Source organism: Epinephelus lanceolatus, chromosome 11 (genome assembly GCF_041903045.1).
Source record: "Epinephelus lanceolatus isolate andai-2023 chromosome 11, ASM4190304v1, whole genome shotgun sequence".
NCBI classification, from domain to species: Eukaryota; Metazoa; Chordata; class Actinopteri; order Perciformes; family Serranidae; genus Epinephelus; species Epinephelus lanceolatus.
Genome location: NC_135744.1, coordinates 26716002 through 26733335, shown reverse-complemented (window position 1 = coordinate 26733335; position 17334 = coordinate 26716002). Strand labels below are relative to the sequence as shown.

The following is a 17334-nucleotide window of genomic DNA, read 5'->3' as shown; positions in this document are numbered from 1 at the left end:
CTGAATCCAACTGAGCATGCGTTTCTCTTGCTGAAGCCAAAACTGAGGGCAAAACACAAGCAGGAAGTGCAGACGGCTGCAGTAAAGGGCTGGCAGAGCATCACCAGGGAAGAAGCCCAGCATCTGATGATGTCTATGGGTCCAACACTTCAGGCAGTCATTGACTGTAAAGGATTTGCAACCAAGTATTAAAACTGACTGTTTAATTGATGATTATGTTAGTTTGTCCAAATACTTATGAGCCCTTAAAGTTGGGGGACTGTGTGAAGAAATGGTTGTAATTCCTACACGGTTCATACTACATTTTTGAAAAAAGCCTTAAATGAAAGCTGAGAGTCTGCACTTTAAGCAGGTATTCATTGTTTCATTTAAAACCCATTGTGGTGGTGTACAGAGCCAAAATGACGACAACTGTATCATTGTCCAAATAATTATGGACCTGACTGTATACACATGGCAAAATACTTAAAATGGCTTCTGCTGTGCTCCATTGACTCTAATGCAGTCATTTCAGATTTCCTTCATTTTCAGACTGGTTTTGTGGATATGGAGCTAAATGTTGTGTCTGGGGCACGTCGTGTATTAATGATACTCGTTACCTGGAGAGGTTGGAAAAAGATATACATTTCTTCCCTGTTCCAAAACCAAAATCAAACCCTGAAAAGTGTAGGGTTAGCTAGCTAGCTACTGAAGATATAGCCTGCTGAATGTATACACATGCTGCTTTTGCTATTTAATGATTATAACAGTGAAAAAAAGACCGACCCTGCTGTACAGGAACCAGTGAAGGGAAGCAGGGAAACTTTGCTGATATTCAACCAGCTGTGTGTCATCACATTGTGCGCAGATGAACGTTGTTTGACTCTACCCATCCGGCAGCAGAGGTCCGGGTGCAGGCAGCGGCACGGGGATGAAGCCAAACACCGTTCATCTGCACACACTGTGATGCCACACAGCTGGTTCAATATCAGCAAAGTTTCCCTTTATATTCATTGTCTTGTGTGGCGATCAGCAGTGATGTGGTGGTTCACTTTTACACTGTGATCTGTAGCCTATAGTTCGGCTTTAGCTTCTAACTATCTTTGTCTTTTTAACCTGTTGTTGCTGCTGAGTCAGTTTGACATCCTGGATATATCCTTCAAACACAGACTGTAGACCCCTCTGTCTGCTTCTCTCTGGAATCACTGTTTTATTTTTCCAAAAATATGATAGTAATTCTTCAGGGAGTGCAGTTAGTTACAGTGAGGGCTCCATGCTTACTCTGACAGCTTGTTGGACCATCACAAAGGAGCAGGGCTTAGTGAAAAGTCAATTGGTGTGACTAAGACCACATTTTGCCATGATGACACAAAGATACACAGACTCACAAGGTGAAAAAACACCAGCCATCGCAGTGTTTTCCTGTCTGGTAATCACCTCATCTGTTATTGAAATAGGTCCCTTTGGTCCTAATTACGACTGACCCACTGAACTTTTGTCTTTTTAGTTATAATATGTGGGAAACCCATCAGCATTTGATATTTTCTGGGAAATATACAATATGAGATATTAGGAATATTATGAAACTGTGCCATTACAAGTTGAGCCTGATCCCTTAATATGTGTTTCCTCTTTTCAGCTATCCGTGGCTTCTCCCCCCAGCACAAGATCACCAGCTTTGAGGAGGCCAAGGGCCTAGACCGCATCAACGAGCGCATGCCACCTCGCAGGGACGGGGTGAACCATGTGGGTCACTCCATGGGAAAGATGAATATGTCCGAGGCGAACGGCACGGATGACAACAGCAACATCCAGTGATGTGCTGTTTGAGCCTCAGAACCGTGCTGCTGTTGCGCTATGCAGCAAAACATTGCCAAATCGGGAATTCAGGCCTCAGAACATAGAAATAAACCAGGCCCACAGACAGAACATGAAAATCTGCAGCAAATCTAAAACGGGCGAAAAAGGTCATTTTTTTCACGACAGTATGTCATCGCACAGTCGGGGGAGGGGGGAGCCGGGGTTCACAGCAGAGGGCAGGGATGAGAAGAGGCCAGAAGGCTGCAGCTTGACTGAAGAAGTGTGGTTGAGAGTTGTTTCTGCCTGTTGTTCCCTTTCTCAGTTCAATTACAGACTGAATTGTTGGGGGTTGTGTTGTTCTGAGTGCTGACAAATGTCTGCTCCTTCATTACAGGGCCCGACAGAAGACATAATCGCAGTATCCATGCCACACAAATCGTTTTACTGTTTCATGAAGTGTTTATTATGAATCACTCACAAATTCACATCATGAGTAAAAAAAAAAACTTGTTTACCTACATGTTTTGCTAGTATTAACAAGTCACACCACTTTATGTGAAAGAAAGCAAAAAGAAAACTAAATGTGTACCTCTTAAAACTTGCAGCGCAATCTTACCAGTGGACCTGAATTTATTGATTTACCTTGTAGTAAGATGCCGTCATCCTGCAGGGGAAAGAGGACGGGGTGCTCACCAAAGCCACTGCAGCCTGTCATCAAACTCCTCCTCGGGTGCGTTTCAATACTCTCCAGTACTGCTCCTTTCCTCACCTCCCTCATTATCAGTCATCTCCTAGCAAGAAACAACTTGGAGGGGATGAGGGAAGAAAGGGAGGGCATGAAAGGAGCATTTGGGAAATTTGGTTCCACTGTAGGTACTTCAGCATAACAGCTTAAACACCAACATTTAACATCTGAAAATGCCCCCAAAAGGAGCACACTATCCCATACGAAGATGCAACTTCATCAACGTCCGTAGGGAAATCTCAAAGGGTTATATTTTTACCCAGACCATCCTTAAAATAATTTCCCTCCTCGCCATCAAACGTTAAAGTAGTTCACATCAGAGACGCATGGCATTTAATCAAGCTATACCTCACACACTTTTCTGGAAAGTATACACTTGAGCATCCTCCGCTGAAGGAGGCTTCTCTCATCTCTTCTGCATCACTATGACCGGCAACAAAGCGGCATTAAGACCAGTTTCTGGACCACAGAGGAAAAAGAGAAGAAGTGATCTTTGAACTTTGGGACATGTCCTGCTGTCTCACACTACCTGATTATTTCTCACCTGCTTGTTGCTGAAGAGAAAGAAATAAAAGAATATGTGCAGTCACTCAAGTATATGTTAGCGCCCTTTTGAGTTTTTGCACTTTTTTGCTGTGCTGCAAATTCAATGAGATTTCATGCCTAAGAGCTACACAAAGTACTATATCAGAGTGAGAAGGAAATTCTAAAAATTTGTGAAAGGATATAATTGAAATATCCTTTGTTTAAAGAGTATTTAATAACCACACACTCCATTCTGTCATTTGGATTCATCCGGAAAATATATCAAAGGGATTTGAAGAATGTATCCTGACCAGAATTAAGTTAATTAATTCTTCTTTTTACAACTAATGTGATTTATTTTATACTAAAATTGAGCTTAAATCATGAAAACTGAGCACAGTGTAGAGCATCTGGTTTATGAATCCACCCATATTGCATCAAAATGTGTTAACGCATCATTTCTTGTTTTTCAACCATTTTTTTCCAAAAATATTCTGATTTTACCGTTCAGTACAGTGGAGAAACTGGCCGAGAAAAACTTCACTGACAAGTCCACCCACACTGTGATCCAAATAAAACAAAAATTCCCATTTCCAAATGACTAACAGAAGAAATAGAACAGAAACCTTATTAAAACAGGAAGTAATAATTTGGAAAAGTCGAAACCAGTAAACCCAACCTCGAGCATAAATTTCTAGAATTTCCTTTCATACATGAATATTTTTTCTACTTTATATTTCATCTTTCTATTTAATGATAAAGGTATGTGAATTAAGGACGGACAAAAGGCGATTTTTAACACAGCATCTATGGTATGGAACGCATCAATGCATGCAATTAAGTTCCTAATTGTTATGTGAGATTATAATTGTGATAGTTGTGTTTCAAATAGTAAACTTGAATTTTTTTTTTTTTAATTACATTTGTAGTTTTATTTGTCTTGTTTTATAAATTTTATAAATAGGCTTCCTTTGATTGTTTTCATCCATTTTTTTCATTCTGTTATTTATTACCACTGCTTTTAATTTTGTATTGATTTGTTGTATGCAGAGATGCCCTTCTAAGGTGTGAAGCCTTGTGTTTATTATTTTATTTTTCTGTTGTACTGATGTACAGAAAATGTTCAATAGTGTGAATGAATATAATCTCAGTGAAAAGCAACTTTCAGGCTGCCAAAGCATGATAGCATGGTTTTCAGATGTAAATGAATCGGACACAAAGAAAATCATGTGTCGCACTTGCGTTTAACAGGAAACATTGTACTCTGGTTATATTTACTGCTGATATTATTATTGTTACAATTTAGCTTATGGTTATTTTCCTTCCTCTGTTTCTGGTTCTTGTATGGTCTACATGCATATTTCAACAAACAAATATAATGGATTTTATCTTGCAACATTTTTTATTATCTATGGAAATATGTTTTGGCATTTGACTTCCTAAATGATACACACATTGTAAGCATGCCCTATGGGACAAATCACATTTTTTTACTCTTGAATAAAATATGCATGAACAAAAATGTGTTGAATTGTTTCTAACTTACATTCACTCACTTTATACTGTAACCAACCAAGACTATTAATTACACTTAAAGGTCTCATGTGAAGGCTTTAGTGACATCTAGTGGTGAGGTTGCAGAAGTGAAACTTCTCCTGTGTGATGAGTTAGTAGGAGAAATGGAGGACGCCTGCAAGTTAGTTCAGGCAGTCAACTCGAGCTGCACTGATTCATACACACACGTCATACGTCATTCTTCATTTATGTCATCTACAAACACACCCTCTCAATTTGGCAGTCTTTTTAAGCTGCAAAATCTTCCCAGCTCCTCCTTTGCATTGTCTATGCTGCTGCGGCCCTGGATCAGTACTGCTGCTTGCTTTTTCAGCTCCACCCCCATCCCAGCATCCACCTGCAGGCTCCGGCTAAGGGGCACTCCCCAGTATCTCATATAAACATATCTGCAGGGAGCGATGAGGCCAGAGTCTAGACGCCAAACTCTAACTATGTTCTGCTGTTGAAATAAACATTTAAAACGTGAGTTGTCTGACTAAACTGTGGTTGCTGACGAGAAAACGCGAAAGGCCCTATTTAGAATAGAGCTCTGATTAGGCCCAACCCTACATGAACCCACACAGTTTCTGTCCAAGCCTAAACCGAGCTCAGTCCGCAGCAGCCGTCCATTGATGTGGCGTACAAATGATGATCACTGCTCTCCGCTGCATGTTACATAAATCTCAGCCACTGCTGGTGAGGCAGAAGGAAACACTGTCAACCTAGTCAACTTGCAAAACCTCACCTTCTCTTTTTTTTCTTTTTTTTTAAGATATTTTTTGGGGCATTTTGGCATTTAATTGATAGGACAGACAAGCGTGGGGGGGGGGGGGGGGGGAGAGGGAGTGACATGCAGCAAGGGGCCAGCTGTGGCAATGGCCTTGTACATGGGGCGCCTGCTCTACCACTAAGCCACCGACGCCCCCCCTCACCTTCTCTTGTTTCCCACCGTTTCTCCACTATAATGCCTTTTCCCTTTCTCAGTCACAGTCCCCCCACCTCCCCGTCTCTGTCACTCTTGAATCAGTCCTCTTTCATTCAAAAAAACAAACAATACACATCGGTAAATTGGTGAGAGCCCGACCCAATTTAAGCCTGTAGGGATATTGGAAATCAGACAATCAGGCTCAGACTAAGAATCAGAGCTCTAATCAAGAGCCAGTGGTTGATTTGTCTGCTCTGGGCTACTATAGAAGAACATGGCGGACTCTGTAGAGGAGGACCTGCTCTATAATTAGATACAAATGGCTTATTCTAAGGTAATGAAAACATAATGATTCTTATTTTCAGGTGATTATAAACTGATGAAAACATAGTTATTAATACTATATACTGTTTCTGCCAATATATGCCCCTAAATCTTACATACTGGACCTTTAAAGTTGATTTCTGTATCACAACCATCACACTAGTAAACCTATCTTACATCCAACTAAATCTGACTAAAATGTGTAGAATAATGTCAATGACTGATTGGTACAGAGATGTAGACACTTTGCCACTTTATGTAATGTCACCTTAATCCATATTTGCTAAATATGCAGTTTTGTAGGTTGGCTAAAATGCTTAAATATTTTTTAAAAAATGTATTACACACCTGCTTTCTTATCATTCTGCCGCTGCAGTGCAAGTCAGCTATGCACCACTTGAGGGATAAAAATAAATCCCCCACCGAGAAATCTTAGGTCCATTTTGTATTTATTTTCGTTCATGGACACTTAAACGCATCACATTCAAATCTCGGAGTACCTTGAACGCGGCAGCAGCATCTCATACACCTGCTGATGCTACTCAACCGTCTGGTTTTACGAGTCCCGGTCCCGTTAGGTGAAGGACAGGAAAACATTTGGATAGAGAAATGAATTGACTAACTTGCTAACAAACAGACAACTAACTAAATATCATTAGACTCGATTTTAGGGCGGTTTTCTACGGATTTCAGCACTCACTCGACAGGATGTGACGTCCCACCTCCACCTCTTGTCCATCACAGCTCAGTGGGCTCTGTGTAATTTAACCAACACGGTGGCCTGTCAACGCGAAAAAGACAGACAGCATAAACAGTCCACCTTTCGGACTTTTATAATAAAAATGGCCCAGCTGCGGGCCTGTTTGCAGCCTGACAACAACCGCCGTCGTCTGCTAATCGGATAGTGCGAAGGACTTTGAGTGACTGCGGGCTGGCTATGCTGGCTACCTAGCTAACGTTACGCAGCTGTCTGACACCAAAGCTAATCGGCTACCTACCGTTAGCTGTAGCGGCTCGCTTTGCCATATGATATTGACGCACATTGCACAGGGACAGACCTCTACAGAAAGCGACTGGATCACCAAAATAACCCCCGTCACGCTGAAATGGACAAAGAAGAAGCCGACCGGCTGATAGAGAAGGCGAAGCTGTGTTTACGGTCCGGGCGGAAAGATCGGGCTCTGCAGCTGCTCTATGAAGCCCAGAATATTTACCCCAGCACCCGGGCCAGAGGTAAAATTAGCTGACGCACATTCTGCAGTGGCAGTCTGATTAGCCAACACCGGTCAACTAGACAACTTACAACACTGGATTAACCGTAGACATGTATTTACAGGCCTCAGGTTAGGTGCACTGAGTTGCTATTTTTAGAAGCAGAGACAAAAATCTGCTGTCTGGCTTTAATACTTAATGTCTGTGTAGGCTGCATGCTGACATTTAGGGCTGTTAAGGGCTCTCTGTAAGGCAGTGCTGTGTTACTGTGTCTCCAGTTGCTCTACCTTGCCTTATAGCTTCTGCAGTAATGGCATCATAACAGGATAATCAAGTTGTCATAAATTACTTAGAGCTTTTTGAACACAATGTGCATGCAGTTAAATGCCGCATGGTCCATTTTACAGCAGTTTGCACATCCATTGCAAGGACTGAAAAACTTTTAATGTGCAATGCACAGTCCATATCATTCCGCTCATGTATGTGATACACCCACTACATGTCTCTAGTGTAAGGAATGACCGTAAGGGAGGTAAAGGATAAAAGTTCAGCTTTGCCCTCCTCAGGATTGACAAACGGCAGGGGGTTAAGCTCTACTGTCACACCAGTGCACACTGCATTCAATAGATCTTGCACTCTACTCATTTCCAAAGTTTCCACATGTGATTATTTCCACTGCAAATAATCAACCACAGCACATCGTAAGCCTAACCTGACCCTCTGACTGGATTCAACCTGAGTCTGCTGGCAATTAGAGGGGAAGCAGGCAGATAAAACAAACAAAAAAAATTGAAGTAAGAAAATTAGTCCACCCCAAGGGCAATACCCATATCTTTTGCTCACTACCAGCTCATTTCCCAGGGAAGACTACAAAAAGAAAAAAAGGCCTAAACAAACAAAAGCACACAATAAAAATAGTCCCACAGCAAGAGCAGCTAATAGACCACTGATGCTCCTCAGAGAACCAAATGAATAATCTTAAAAACGCTTTCTTTCAAAATACTAAAATGCAGACAGATTAAATGTAAAAAAACAACATTGCTAACCTTAAAAATACCTGGTATGTCAGTCTACTTTCCTACTGACTTCCAGCCACCTTGAACCCAGCAAATAAACAGGCCTGACACATTAAAATAGTAAATGTCAGACACATTCAAACTCAACAGCACAAAACAGTACACACAGCGAACATTCTTAGGCCTACCAGTTTTTTCTGCGTTTTCCTGCCTCAGTCTTCCCAACACACCAGCACCCCAGCAGGTAGCCCTATATCTAAAAACGTCACTGATTGTTGCACCTCCATTTTTCCTCGGTGCCACCTGCCACATAGAGATGGGTGACAAGTGACAGCAAAATCCTGAATAAATCAGTGGAGAAACATGGAAAAATGCTTTAATACACAGCACAAGGAATCACTGAATGTTTTGAGTATAAAAAAAAATTATGTGAATCAAATACTACATCATTCAACTTCACCAGATGGGAGATTTTGGAAGCACCCTACACCACCGTCATCAAAACACCAGATTTCTTTGTCATTTTTATGCTCCACATAAAAATGAAGTAGTGTTTCAATAAAAGCAATAAATTGAATAAATAAGAGCAATAATAAATAAGCTAAAACTGTGAGGCTAAACGAGAATAATTAATATCAATTAATGTGAATAAAGTGCCAGTAGAAACAGTTCCATGTTCACCTGTTGTGATTTAGGAGTCTAACTGCTGTGGGAAAAACCTGTTCAACAGCTGAGTGGTCCTTGTTTTGATACACCTGTATCTTTTCCCAGACTGCATTAGTGTAAACATGCAGGAGGAGGGATGAGTGGAGTTAATCCCAAATAAGGTTGTTTTGGAAAAATAATGTTTATCCCTTCATCACAGTTTATAGATATTCTCCTTTAGAGGGTATTAAAGCTGTTATGGAGGCTTGTGGTGGCAAAATACCTTTTATACCACCTCATCTTAGATTTTGGATATTGTAATATTATATAATATTATAATATAAGTGTTGTTGCTTCCTATTTTCAAAAGCTGCATTATAGTAAAGTGATGCTGTTTTCTGAACTTCTGAAGAAGATTGTTATAACTGATTTTCTCTGTGTTGCCCAGCCCTGTCCAGGACCAATCATAGAGATATTTTTGGACACTTCTTGTTCTTGTTTAATCTCTCTCCATCGTCTTTCACTATTCACACCTTGTCAGTTGACCTCAGACCCTGTGATCTTGATTGTAGTGCTGATCGATGCCATAGTAAGGAACGGAGGCAACGCTGCTCCACAAGCAAACCACGTGCCTCCGCCATCAGGCTGGAGAGATGAGGACTTTAAACACAACGAAACGAGTCAAATGAATGGTGATGAAAAGAAGAGCTACACCGAGGAGCAACGGCAGGGTGTTCTCAGGTGCACAGTGACTCTGTTACATTTGCTTTTTTACATTGTCATGCAGACCAGAGCCTCTGTTAGTCACTGTATAACTTTGGCTGTGTTACATGCCCTGAATAACCTGTCTGTTGGTCATACACTGGTTAAAGTCAAAGCTGTTACACATGCCATCACATGTGCCCTATCACTGAGTATAGCTATAGTGAGCTTTTCTGTTCCACCCCAAGACGACTACAGACATGCTAAAATGGCAAGATGAACCAAACATGTATTTTTGCATGTAGATATAAGATTGACTGTCCGATGAAGCACCTTGTAAATGTACACTGACATAACTTGTGATAAGAGTATACATATTTAATAACCTCCACAAGTTCGTGAGGAAGCCCAGACTTGTGTTTTGACATCCATTATGCCTTGTTATTGCAGGATAAAGAACTGCAAGGACTTCTATGAAATTCTCGGTGTTCCCAAAAATGCTAGCGATGAAGATCTGAAGAAGGCATACAGGAAGTTGGCCCTCAAGTTTCACCCTGATAAGAACTTTGCTCCAGGAGCTACAGATGCTTTTAAAGGTATGAGCTTTGGCAGAGGAGAAAGGAACAACTGCTTTTTAATCAGTAAGATGCAGTGGGGACAATATCTTGTTATTGTTTAAGCCCTGTATTGTAGGGCTGATTAAAAAAACATATTGCTGATTACTACACTTATATAATAACAAAGGTCCCTAGGGGGCTCCAGCAGAGCTGCAGGTCCCGAGGGGGCTGCAGCAGAGTTGCAGAGTTGCAAAGGGAGAGGCATGAGGCAAAGATACTGGCCCATTCACCAACACAATCAGCAGTTACAGCACATAGAGGGAATGTCGGTACGTTTAAACCTACAGCGCCCAAGGCTATTACCTCAATACTCCTTCTCTGAGTCATAGCTCAGTCAAATCTGAGCACACAGAGATTGCTCCTTATAGCTCCTAATTCCCAAGTGAAGTCCCTATGGACGAGTGTCTGCCGCCCTCAATTTTATTTTTTCAATTTTAAGTGATGCATTCAAGCATTGTATATTTTGCTCTGGATTTAAATGTTTCCCTCCTCTCCCGACAGCAATAGGCAATGCATATGCAGTGCTGAGCAATCCAGAGAAGAGGCAGCAGTATGATCAATACGGAGATCAATCTGCAACTTCGAACGCACCTCAACAACCCAGCCATAATCGCCATGGCTACTACCGAAGCTTCCACAGAGACTTTGAGGCCGACATTTCCCCTGAGGAGCTCTTCAACATTTTCTTTGGAGGACGATTTCCCACAGGTGAGCGATTGTGTGCGAGTGTTTGGCTGGACAAAGTGTTGGGTCAGGGATATGATCTGTTGTCTTGTTGTGGAAGTGTATAGAGCTGTGTGTCTCTCTCTACAGGAAATATCCATGTGTACACCAACCAGGGAGCCTCCTACTCTCAGTTCTATCAGCCTCGTCGTCGACGTGCTTATGAGAGGCGCGAGGAGGTGGTGGAGGAAAACCAGAGTCAGGTCAGTGACTCACAGAACATGAACACAAATCCTTGTTAAACAACTACAGTATTATGTTGTGATCTGCTTTAGAGATACGGCATTATTCTAATCATTAACATGCACTGGAGAAGTGACTTTTAGGGGGTGTATTTTTAACATGGCCGCAGCCCTCCGGTCTCCCATAATGACTGATGTCATGTCGTACATTTACTGTGCTTTTAACTGAAGTGTCTCTGTTGCTTCTTGGTTTGCTTCAAAGACACACACGTACTGTGCTGGCATGAATCAGTGCAGCCTACATGCAGTATTATATGCTTTGTAATCTGTGCTGATTTTATCTTCCCACAGAACACCTTCACAGCGCTCCTGCAGCTTCTCCCTGTGCTGGTGCTAATCCTCATATCAGTATTTACTCAGATGATGGCCACTAACCCGCCCTACAGTCTCTTCTATAAGCCGTGAGTCTGTCGTACCATTAACCTTACTACAGTCGGGGACATTTTAGCAAATCCCTGGGTTCCACTGTGGTTGACACCATAGTGTCACTGAATATATTTTAACCACGTGTTTGGGTTTCAGGGCCATGGGGCTGGTGGTGTCCAGGGAAACGCAGCACATGGGTGTACCATACTATGTGGATAAAAGTTTTGAGAAGGAATACCGCGGAGCTGCGCTGGATGAATTAGAGAAAACGATTGAGAGCGACTATATCGAACACTTGCAGAGCAGCTGCTGGAAAGAGAAACAGCAAAGTAAGCGAGCACTGACACACGTTCATTTGGCTGGGAATTGGGAGTCTGTTTTAGGTACAGTGCAGCCATCATGAAGCTAAAATCGTCACTCGCATAACGTCTTGTTTCCTGTTCAAACTAACAGTATCTAAAGATGAACAACACGTATCCATTTCCTCCTATTATACAAAAATGAAGCCAAAATATCTCAGTTACTGCTGCTGTCATGTTGCACTGGTGACGTCATTTAGAGCCAGATTCTGCACAGAGGCAGTCTCTGCAGCATCGAGTCCCCGTCTCCCCGTCCCCAGCTATCAAACCTCACGTCAAACCCCCTTTTTATAGCATCAAATAACTAATTATAACCAGGCTTATCAGAAAAATTAACACTTGAAGAAAAACCATGTGATAAGAATGACCTGAAATGACAGAAACCATCTTTGGGGAAAATTTATTGAACATGTACTTTGATCATTTAGTTTTGCCCATATTCCATCTGCTAACTTGGAGGGGGTGGGGTTATGACCTATACCGCAGCCAGCCACCAGGGGGCAGTCAAGATGTTTTGGCTTCACTTTTAGGGAGCTGTTAAATCATCCATCTTTATTATACAGTCTATGGTGCAGACTCTCAAATTTACAGTGCATTCAGTTGGTCACTGGTAAAGGAATAGTGCAACATTATGGGAAATATCATTATTTGCTTTCTGGTAGAAAGTGTGATGATAAGATTGATACTACTCTTATATCGGTACATTAAATATAAGGCTACAGCCAGCAGCTAGGAGCAATAACTTCCTGGAATCTCTGCTGGTTGCCCAGCAACTATCCCTTCGTAAAAAATAGAGTACGGCACATAATAGGCAAACCCATCTTTGTCATGGTTTTAATGAATACATTCTTCCCAACACGCAGCCCTAATAAATAAACTATAAAAAAACTACCCTATTCAATGAATACTTTCTTATTTTCTAAGGCATTTTTGTCAAATACAGACGATATTAATGATTGCTGGATAATATCTATGTTGATGTTGTCCAATGTCAAATCTTCATATAATCATGTGATGAGAAGATATTATATACCGTAGCTAGTTTCGGCACAAACTGTTACGACTGACGATCTGAGCGCATCTGCACACCAAGCAAGCAGTCATGCATTTCAAACAAAAAAGTGTCACTAAAAGAAGATGAGAGAAAAAACAGCTTACCCACAGTAGAAAGTAAATAAATAATATATAATAAATATCACATTGATTGCAACAGAGACTCTAAACACTCCAGCCTGTTCTTTTTTGTCCTGAAAATGTCAGTGTGCAACCCCCGTTCTGTGGACAGTCAACGAGGTACAGACATTCCTCTGTATTGCAGGTGAAAAGGGAAATTCAGTGAAAGCTGGATGGAGCAGTGCATACAACAACTCCGCCTACATTTAAGACTACTGTTTGCAGTGGAAACATTAAACAGATCGAGAGTTTAGGTACACATCCGTACGGGTTATGTACTGGTTTTAAGAGTACTATACCAAAAGTGTTTTGTTGAAATGTGGCTTATGCTAACCGACTGCAGGTTCATGAAAACCAAACAGACGTGAGAGTGGTATCAACTTTTTCATCTAACTCTGCCAGAAAGCTACTGAGGGCATATCCGAAAATGTTGAACTATTCCTTACAGTGTAAAAAGCTGTTATATTGTGATGCATCTTTATTTTATTATTCTTTTGTTCTCCTTTTTCAGAATCAGACTTGGCAAACCTCGGACAACTGTACCGAGATGAACGTTTAAAGCAGAAGGCAGAGTCAATGAGGCTTGACAACTGTGAGAAACTGCATCGATTGGTTGGGCGTCAGAGAGGCAAATGAGGACTGTTTGAGAGGAGAACACGTTTCTTTACAGACTTTACAACAATGCATTTTAGTAAGGGGGGAATTTATCCAATCTGGCCACTTTGTAAAGAAATCTCTTTTAGGTACAGCGCAGTCAGTGGCAGATTATGCCTCTGGAAACAATGTGCCTTCTCTCCTCTTTGATGGTAGAAGATAGAGTTGCATGTCAGCTGCCAACCCTGACTGTGGTGGCAGCAGCATCACGTGCGAACTCACTGCGGCAGTGCGTACGATGTCTCAGAGCCTTTAAACTTTCTTATAGAAATGGCATGACAGAACGGGGTCTCCCTTCGGGGGTTATGAAGGCAGTAGTATGTTCACACATACACGTTTTGTTTTAGGTTTTGTAGTTAACATGTATTTATTTTCTTGAATGTTTTTGTGTCCTCGCTGAAATTTTAGGTGTATTTATTTAATAGTTAATAGAGTGAATGTTACCTGAGCACCTTGGCTCATCTTTTTTTCTGTAGGAAGTTAAAAGTACAGTGACCTAAGTAATACTGTAGTCGTTGGACAAATCTGAGAGCTTCTGTACTGTGAAATGACAGAGGACTTTTTATTTATTACTACAAGACGAATCAGACATTAGAAAGGACTGCAACATGTATACTGTGGTTAATCAGGCGGTATGACCTCTGGCAATACACCATTAGGAGGCACAGTAAAGTAAAACCACGACCACATTTTTCTAGTTGTGTTATTAAAGGTTATACTTGCCAAAAAATGAGCTGTCTCCCCGCACTACCGCTTGCATAGGTGTTTATTACATTGGTCATTAAGCTTCTGCCATTCAGGAAGTTGTTGTGTGTTTTAGCAGCGGGCATATGGTTTAGGTTTAAGTGTGAGAAATGACTGTTGTGTGTTGCAAAAAAAGGCCACGTTTCGATTAAGTCATTTTGATTTGTCACAGGCAGGGAGTCCAGTTCAACCAAAAAGCCTGTTCACAGTCCTACACAGTGTTTTCTGGTGTACCTGCTAGATGAACATTACCTGTAGGGTTGTCGGGGCTTAGATGGCATGCAGTACCTTCTTTTCCTAAACAGTGCACAAGCTTAAATGATTTTGTTGTCAGAAAATCGCTATTCGGCCCATATTTTATAAATGTTTTATACGTTCTGCACCTTTAGTTTATACCAATGTTTTATAGAGAAGACGCATTTTGTTTCGAAAATCTCAATTTAATCAGAATTATCAGTATAAATCGGTTAGAAATTACATTTTAACCAACAGTAGATACATTTTATTAAAAAGAAATGGCCGTATTTGCTTAAACTCACTATATCCTGACAGTGGTATGTGAGATAGACAATCTGTAAAAAAAAAATATGTAACTCTAGCTCCTCCTTACATGTCAAGGACTCAGTTGCAGTCCATTCAGAATGGACTTGCGACCCACTTGTGGACCGTAACCCACCAGTTGGGAACCACTGGTCTATCATATGGCATTAGGAGCACTAGGAGGAGCCAGAAGAAGATGGATTTCTTAACAGATTATCCATCTCATGTACCACTGTCACCATATAGGAACAGTTTTTGGAAATATGACAAAGATCTTTTATTTTTTAAAGTTACCTCCTGAACCTTTAATATCGTTCCCCACAGCTAGGAACCAGAATTGTGACTTTCACTTGTCAAATCTTGTCATGAGTAGGACGCTAACTTCGTGAAATTGTCAACTTTAATTCTTCATTCAAACCCTATACAGACGTCGATGCGTGTTGCTGTGCACTATGACTGCCAAACTGCCTTAGCTGTTCTCATACTTGCGAAATTTTCAGGTTCATCTAAAGCACTTTTAAGTTGATATTTAATCCTGTGTTCCCTATTGTTACCGTTGCATGCAACCTTAGTGAGAGACTGTTTTTATTAGTTATGTATTCATTTTTTTTTTTTCTTCGGTGAACTCATCGTCATGACTGCTGACACACTAAATGTTAATGGATTAGATTATTCAGGTCCACACTGTAACTCACAAACATGTAAAACCTTAACTGTGATACGCAAAAATCAGGTTTTGGTATCAGTCGGTGTGGTAGTGCACTGCAGAATTCAGTTTTCAGCCAAAAGTACCTGAACATTAAAGGTGTAACCAGAACATGGTTTTGTTTTGTCTCATTTGTTCATTTTTAGTTTGATGGTGACTTAAGAAGTAAGTGATTATTGTACAATACCACCGGTACACATTATCCTACTTAAAGTATAAGGTAGTTTTGACTATGGTACTTAAATTAGGCAGGCTGATGATCTCAAAAAAGAGTTAATTGTCTTAATAGTAATTAAATCATGTAAAATCTCACACAAGCTGAACTAATCATCCTCAATGTGTCTGAACCTCTCACTATGTCCTTTAGAACAACATCACTCACAGAGTAAAACGTCCCCGGAGATGTTCACTTTTATGTGCGTTCACACTGTCACCTTCATCTCATCAGTCTAATTGCTTGAGCGAGAGGTTTGACTGTCCTGACACACAGCATATACAACTTGAAGTGGTGTCTTACTTTTTCTGTTTGACAGCACTTAAGGGACAGTTCACCTCAAAATTGAAACTACATATTATTCCTCTCATCTGTAGTGCTGTTTATCAGTCTAGATTAGGGGTGTCAAACATATGGCCCGTTGGCCAGAACCAGCCCACCAGAGAGTCCAATCAGGCCCACTAGATGACTAGACTAAGAGGTGCTAGGTTTCAGGAGCAAAATTCTGCTTCAGGGGCTTTTCCACTTTGACCAGAATACAGTTCTCTGATATAACAATGAATACTACATACATACTACAATGAATACTACTTAAATTCAAAACAGGTCTAGATTGCTTTGTTTTGAATTGCTGAGTGTTGGAGATATCAGCTGCAGAGATGTCTGCTCTCTCTAAAATATAATGGTACAAGATGCCGTCGCTTTGTGTTCAAAGCGTCCAGAAATCATGACCTGGTCACTCAAGATAATCCAGAAATGTTATTGTCAGCAGTTTTGCATAGGAACTATTATCTTTCTACCAAAGTACATCCACAAACCGTATCACTGCACAGAAGGAAGCATGTAACTCCTGCTAACTCACCTTGCACCACTGAGCTAGCTAACATTACAGCTCAGCTGAGGAAGCCACTCATATTTACATTGTACACTGTCATGAGCAAGAGCCTCTCATGGTGGTGGGTGTAGTTCAGTAGAAAAAAAATAGTTCCTCCATGAAAATGATCACAACAAGGTCTGTGGATTATCTTGAGTAACCACGTCATGATTTCTGGAAAGAGACATTGCTGTTTGAGCACCACAAGCTGGGTGCCATCTAGTTCCATTATATCTGAGAGAAGGCAGCAGTCTTTAAGGTCGATTAATAAATAGCTCTACAGGTCAAAAGACAAACATGGTTTTGATTTTGGAGTGATGTACAGATTAATGCATGTCTTCAACTGTTAATGCCATTCAGGGACCTCTGGTATTAACAGCAACTACAAAGTGGTAGTTGACAGCAGCAAAAATGATCCTGCAAATGAGTTGGCTCTGGTTCAATAAAAGATATGAATACGTTTCATTGATCAGGCCAACTGACATAACACTGAACATGACTAAACAAAAGCTAAATGCAAAACTCTTCCTCGTCATTGGTCCCACCTACAGAGAAGGAGCTTAGTAGAAGATGTCACTGTGCATCTACAGATCAGAGAAGTTCTAAGAAACACAACACTGTTTATCGTGTAATGTTTACGTTACTCTTTACAGCTCTGTGCCATGTGGCCACTGCTGCTTCAGATCATTCCTGAG

The 17334-nt window shown here is 40.9% G+C and overlaps 2 protein-coding genes across 3 annotated transcripts in view; both read left to right on the top strand.

Moving 5' to 3' along the window:
• The window catches only part of ppp3ca (protein phosphatase 3, catalytic subunit, alpha isozyme), a 38328-nt gene extending 34492 nt beyond the window's left edge, over positions 1-3836 (top strand). For both annotated transcript variants that reach the window (XM_033650068.2, XM_033650059.2), the window contains one exon: positions 1619-3836. In XM_033650068.2, the coding sequence (XP_033505959.1) occupies positions 1619-1797 (179 nt within the window). In that variant the 3' untranslated portion in view covers positions 1798-3836. The remainder of the gene's footprint in view (positions 1-1618) is intronic.
• Positions 3837-6414: 2578 nt separating this feature from the next.
• Positions 6415-15662, top strand: dnajc18 (DnaJ (Hsp40) homolog, subfamily C, member 18). Its single transcript, XM_033609192.2, has 8 exons — positions 6415-7085; positions 9298-9466; positions 9878-10023; positions 10546-10752; positions 10858-10970; positions 11301-11410; positions 11532-11704; positions 13419-15662. The coding sequence occupies exons 1-8, from the start codon at positions 6959-6961 to the stop codon at positions 13541-13543; spliced, it is 1170 nt and encodes a 389-aa protein (XP_033465083.1). The 5' UTR covers positions 6415-6958; the 3' UTR covers positions 13544-15662.
• The last annotated feature ends 1672 nt before the right edge of the window (positions 15663-17334 follow it).